The sequence below is a fragment of the Punica granatum genome, chromosome 5, assembly GCF_007655135.1.
Source record: "Punica granatum isolate Tunisia-2019 chromosome 5, ASM765513v2, whole genome shotgun sequence".
NCBI classification, from domain to species: Eukaryota; Viridiplantae; Streptophyta; class Magnoliopsida; order Myrtales; family Lythraceae; genus Punica; species Punica granatum.
The window spans coordinates 23,749,163-23,755,444 of NC_045131.1; the positions used below are offsets into that span (position 1 = coordinate 23,749,163).

At 41.3% G+C, this 6,282-nt stretch overlaps 1 protein-coding gene across 1 annotated transcript; it reads left to right on the forward strand.

Moving 5' to 3' along the window:
* The first annotated feature begins 265 nt into the window (after positions 1-265).
* LOC116207869 (chaperone protein dnaJ 3-like) lies at positions 266-5,965 on the forward strand. Its single transcript, XM_031540982.1, has 8 exons — positions 266-437; positions 1,699-1,874; positions 2,625-2,811; positions 2,906-3,047; positions 3,570-3,703; positions 3,812-3,954; positions 4,737-4,935; positions 5,306-5,965. The coding sequence occupies exons 2-8, from the start codon at positions 1,725-1,727 to the stop codon at positions 5,656-5,658; spliced, it is 1,308 nt and encodes a 435-aa protein (XP_031396842.1). The 5' UTR covers positions 266-437; positions 1,699-1,724; the 3' UTR covers positions 5,659-5,965.
* The last annotated feature ends 317 nt before the right edge of the window (positions 5,966-6,282 follow it).

The window sequence follows — 6,282 nt, forward strand, 5'->3', positions numbered from 1 at the left end:
TATATATCTATCTATATGCCTAAAGTCCTTATAAACTAAAACTCACTCACATCTATTGAATAATTCTTGAATACCGAGTAAATTACGATCTATATCATCGTTGGCGACATTTCGAATTAGGAAAATTTTTAAATCGATTATCAGAGGGTGTAGTAACGATCTAAAGCTATTAATTTGTGCTTCTTCTTTTTTTACCTACTTGGAAAAGTTTGAGGTGTCATCACCGTCTTCGAAGAACCAACTGGGAAGGCGTCAGCCGCTATAAAAGTCAAGTCTGCCGCTGCCCTTTCCTTTCCAATTCCCTTCCCCCGACCAAACCCATATTTCGAAGGAAGGAAGGAAGGAAGAAGGAGAAGAGGAGGAGAAGCGAAGCGGAGCTCTCTCTCTCTCTCTCTCTATCTCCCCCGCTGCTGCGGAGCCGCCCTCTGTACCCGCTGGTGAGGTTCTCTCCGTCGATCTCCCCCTCTCTCTCTCTCGATCATCGCCGTCCGACCTTGCTTTGGCTTTTTCCCCATCAACTTCCGTCGTTTGATTGACTGACTTTGATCCGATCGAAACCCGCTAGGGTTTGTGCTTGCATGTGGCGAAATTCTGGCTGTTCCGAGCATCTATTGTCTGTCTCTCGTGCAGCTGCGGATGTTTGCTTCGTAGGAGGTTTTGTTTGTAGTGTCGTGTGTGCTCTACGAACATGTCTTCCTGTGATCTTTTAGTGTTCCCTCCCGACACTTCCAATCTGCCTATTCACTGAATTTCGACTATCCCCGACTTAGTATCAGTGAGCTGCTCCTTGTCTGTGGGTGGCTGTGCTTCAGTTAAGTGCTTTGTATCGGTTTTCGAGAGGATGTGAGTGTTTTTGGATCAAGAAACGATGCTTGGATATGACTAATTGATGAGGAAGTGGAGAGTTTTGGTGTTTATCTTTTAAGCTGTTTGGTTAGTAACTCTACTGCAGGTGTCAGAAACAATCGGACAAGGCGGCATGTCATGTATTGCAATAATTTCTTTCTTCTTAGTTCATGTTGTATGCAACAAATTCAGTTCTTGAAGTGCATGCCTTAGAGCTGTTGTGGTGGAACAGAAGGGATTATCCTATAACTTAAGAACTCTGGCCATTTGATTTTTGCCAGTGAGGGGACTTTTCCTTTACCCCTGGAGTCTTTGTATAACTTGATGAATGAATTGAGGGCGTCTATAAATGCTGGGTTATGCAGTCATCCCACAATCACCTTCTTTTTACTCCATTTGTGAATTCAGTGCAGCATGGTCGGATAGGTTATGTTAAGCAGCGATTTCTTGATATGTCAAAAGTGGAGGCCATCTGTGATGTTCAAGTCCAGCTTTGATCATTTGCATTTTCGCTTCATAATGTTTCAATTTGTCAAGTGGTTTTAGTGATTTTTTTGTTGTGTGTTAAACCTTAAAAACAGATGACTGGTTGTTTCGCGCTAACTTTAATCATTGATGATCAATTGTAGAAATGCAGCTGCTTGGGACAAAACTACTGCTAGTATGTTTTTCTTTGTTGCAAGAGCTGTCGGTATTTATGAAATAGTGGCATAGTATTTTCTTAAAAGTATGCCATCTTTAATGGAGTTACTGCGCATGAAACATGGAACAACTACGACCTGCTAGTGCATCTTTTCCCTTCTTAGGAAGGGAAAACGACTGTTACTGACCCTTGACAGTATCTCTGTTTAGGTTGGTGGATCTGAAGGGCTTCAATCATGTTTGGGCGTGCTCCTAGGAAGAGTGATAATAGCAAGTACTATCAAACTCTTGGGGTGTCAAAAAATGCTACTCCAGATGAACTCAAGAAGGCATACAAAAAAGCTGCTATTAAAAATCATCCCGATAAGGGTGGAGATCCTGAGAAGGTAAATGCTATGCTAAGAAAATCTCTGTTTAATTAACCGTAAAATGTGATTGAACTGCCATGGCGAGAAGGTTGACGGAGGGAGTGTGGAAATATGTCGCACATCAAATGATTTTGAATCGAATATATGATTTCTTGCATTTAGTGTAATAAATGCCTCATACTTCTCGTATTAATTCATCAATTTGGAAAATAATAACACATCTCCAAATTGATTAAGCAATACAAGAAGAAAAGACATGTGTAACACTAAATGAGCATGCAAAACATCACATATATTAAATCGTGTGACTAGTGAAAGAACTTTTTGTCGGATCATGCTTTTGCGGTTGTATATTGACTCGAAAGATTTGGAAATGAATGTGTTCCAGGGGATAGTACTCCACCAATCAACCTTTCTAGTCCTTCATATCCATGAAATAAGATGAACCGTCATGGGAATTGAAATGGCAACAATCTCTGTTGCTGTTATCTAACCCCGATGCATTCTTTATGTTTTGCTGCTAGAGGAACTCTGTGGATCTGATTGTGGCCTACCGAGTCGTTTTATATGATTACATTCAACAATTATCTGCAAAATTAATGTTACCTTCTTATTTAAAAAAAAAAAACACTGAATCTTGTGATATAGAGGGCAAATATTTTATGATAGTCTTTTCAAATCTATCAACCTTTCTGTTGTTTGAGGAAATTTTGCATGACTCATCTCTTCCTAATTCCTATGTTTCATTCTTGTTGTCATTTGGAGTAGTTCAAGGAGTTAGCTCATGCTTATGAAGTTCTTAGTGATCCTGAGAAAAGGGAGATATATGATCAGTATGGAGAAGATGCTCTTAAAGAGGGAATGGGGGGAGGAGGCGCCGCTCATGATCCATTTGACATATTTGAAACATTCTTTGGAGGTGGTTTCGGTGGAGGTTTTGGCGGACGTTTCGGTGGTAAGTAAGAAATTGATGATCTTTCATACTTAAAGTGAAACCTTTTCAGATTTTGTGCGGAAGGAGATCCATCACAATGGATATCTGTTCATAGGTGCTAGTAGTTCGAGGGGAAGAAGACAGAAACGCGGTGAGGATTCTGTTCAGCACCTCAGAGTGTCTTTGGAAGATTTGTACAATGGAACCATGAAAAAGCTCTCGCTTTCGAGGAATATCTTGTGCCCAAAATGTAAAGGGTATGTCACCGTAAAACTTCTAAAAGGAGCTGTTGTTGCTACTCCATTGATTTCCTTTTATAAAGCCTCACACTCATATTATGGATAAGATTTTGTCCTGGAAGAATTTTGTATTGCAAACAAGACTAGGTTGGTGAGGGATTGATATAGGTATTCATATGATTGCAAATGTTGCTATTCCTGTCCAACCTAAGTGTCTAGTTTAGAATAAACCGTAAGTGTAGGATAAAGATAAACCATGTATAAGTCATGTTCACTCTAAGTTGGATCTCAATGCTGAAATGCTTTCTTGAGACTAGTTATTATCTCTATCCATAATTTTATGCATTTTTTTACATCTTTCCCTATGATGAAAAACTAAATTTTATTATTAGAAACTTTTAATTTCGTATGAATCATCTTTCGATGTGCCACTATGAGTATTACTAAGGCTTGGTTCGTTCTATCATTGTATATGTTCCTCTAGATGATTTCTTGTTATACATACTGAGTTTGTGGATCCACATCTTTGACATTCATCAGGAAGGGGACGAAAAGTGGAGTCTCTGCTGAATGTCATGGGTGTGAAGGGTCAGGAATGAAGGTCACAGTAAGGCAATTTGCTCCGGGAATGTTTCAACAGATGCGACATGCTTGTCCTGACTGCAGGGGCAAAGGTACCTGTTGCTTTTCAAAGATATAACATTAAAAAAAAAACACCTTTAAAAAAAAAAAAAACACACCGTACCATCCCTTCAATATTAAATGCCCTTTCCTTCATGCAGGTGAGGTTATCAATGATAGAGATCGGTGCAAACAGTGCCATGGAGACAAGATGACCGCAGAGAAGAAGGTTTTGGACGTGCATGTTGAGAAAGGGATGCAACATCACCAGAAGATTGTGTTTGAGGGACAAGCAGATCAAGCTGTAAGTTAAAGTCCCTTCCCCCACCCCCCTCGTGACCCTCATTGTGGTCATGAACTTTGGCAGCAGATCAGTCTGGTTTGTCTGATCAGGACCAACGCGTTGGTGTCTTGGTGCTTAGGAAAACTGAATAGGCAATTGAACCCAGCTTAGTTGAACTGGCAAGTTATAAACTGCGCAGTCCTTCAATTGGTCAACCTTTTCCCTTGACTACGGTTCATTCTCTTTTTTTTCCTTAAACCAGCTGTTCTTACTTGAAGTGGTCCCTTTTTCCTTTATTTCTTCGAAAACCTATATCTCTAAATGAACTTTGTATAATTTATTTCAAGAAGTCAGTGGTGGACCTAGCGAACCTGATTGAGCCATGAGCCCATGGCTTGAGAAGGTTTGATGTCCTGTCAGTTTGAAAGAAATGGTTTTGTCCTGGTAGAGTTGTATCTATGTCAGATTTTGATGATTTGGTGGTAGTGGGAATATAGAAGCAGTGGCTTGATGTTTAAAATCAATTAGATAATGGTTGTCATGGGAAGTTAAGTCCATTTGCTAAATGAGAGAGTTTGGGAGTGACTATGCTTCTTACATTTAAAGAGCACGGTGAGCTGAACAACCATTCCATGGTGTACGCACCTGCATTGGAACCATAAGGATGTAATTGTCCATCTAAGGACTATTATATTGGGATTTATGGAAAGTATGTCTAAAAATAATATTCGTTGAATTTTGTTTTGTTCAGCTGCCTTTCATTGTAATATACGAAATCGATAGCTGATTTGTTTCTCATGCAGCCTGATACCATCGCGGGGGATATAATTTTCATCTTGGACCAACGGGAGCATCCTAAATTTAAGAGGAAGTCCGATGACCTTTACGTGGAACACACACTCAGCTTAACAGAAGCACTATGTGGCTTCCAGTTCCCCTTGACCCATCTCGATGGGCGGCAGCTTCTGATCAAGTCGAATCCGGGCGAGGTCATTAAGCCAGGTAAGCATCACTTGCAGAAGTTTGTGTAAATTCTTGAGATCCTTCATACACTGGTCATTCACGTTAAGAATGCTCACGAGAAAGTTGAGCTCTCCTCATGCACTACCCTTCCCTGGAACTTGGCTAGAAGAGAGGGAAATTGGAGTTGCTGGGATTCAATAGCAAGCCTAAGCAAATTGTCATAGTAGACATGACATATTAGATGTTGCAATGACATTGAAATGTGAAATTTTTGCAGACTCTAAATTGGATAGATGGTTAGTGGTGTTTAAATTTTGTTGCTCTGAGTTTCTCAGTGGTCAAAATGAAAATGTCCTGACATGTCCAGAAAGCATTTTCGCGTGTGTTTTTAACAGTGCATTGGATCCAGGTCAATACAAGGCCATCAACGACGAGGGGATGCCGCAACACCAAAGGCCCTTCATGAAGGGTAGGCTGTACATCCACTTCAATGTTGAGTTTCCTGAGTCGGGGTTCCTTTCACTGGAGCAATGTCGGTCCCTGGAGAAGGTCCTTCCCCCTCCTAAGACGGGAAGGAGCCTCGCGGACATGGAGATTGACGAATGTGAGGAGACAACCCTGCATGATGTCAACATGGAGGAAGAGACCCGACGCCAGCGGCAGCAGCAGAGGCAGCAGCGCAGGGAGGCATATGATGAGGATGATGATGATGATGATGATGATGATTCCTCCATGCCCCGTGTCCAGTGTGCCCAGCAGTGAGAAGGGTCCCAATGCGAGGCCTGTTGTGCCTTTGAGCAAATTAATTACCTGCAGCATCCTTGGGTTGGGCCGGTTTGGTTAAATGGTCCGGGTAATCAATAATCAAATTATAGTCGTAGATGAACCAGTTATAGGAGTTTGTCTTAAATTGGCTGTCATGATATAGGAGTTTGTCTTAAATTGGCTTTCATGATACTACATATTTTTTGTTCGTGGGGATGTGATGTTGGATCTTCCTATAAGAGGGATCATTTTGGCTTTCTCAGTTGCTATTCGGTCAATCTTCTCTATTGAGAAATTTAAGGTATGTCTGCTCTGGTTTCTCGACAAAGTATATAGAGGATTCAATGTTGTTTGGAGTAGTACGAATCGATGGGCATGTCCAAATTCGACCACTATGACCGTGCAACAAAGGCTAGCTTCTAGGTCAACTCTGTTTTTGCAGGCGTGGTGGATGAAACCGAGCAGCACAATGCGAGCGAACCGTTGTCTTGTCAGTTACCACCAACAATCATGGCCTGAAATATGGTCCTAGAGGAGAAGCGTAAGAAGTTATGGCTCCTGGATTAAGACTGAAGCCTGCATTATCCGGGCAACGCCACAGGGATTCGGGGCAATAACGCG

Bases quoted from the DNA above. Each gene is read 5' to 3' on its own strand.
- LOC116207869 (XM_031540982.1), top strand. From the start codon at position 1,725: ATGTTTGGGCGTGCTCCTAGGAAGAGTGATAATAGCAAGTACTATCAA. The intron at 3,048-3,569 runs GTATGTCACCGT...GACATTCATCAG, and splicing joins TTGTGCCCAAAATGTAAAGG to GAAGGGGACGAAAAGTGGAG. The intron at 4,936-5,305 runs GTAAGCATCACT...CATTGGATCCAG, and splicing joins GGGCGAGGTCATTAAGCCAG to GTCAATACAAGGCCATCAAC.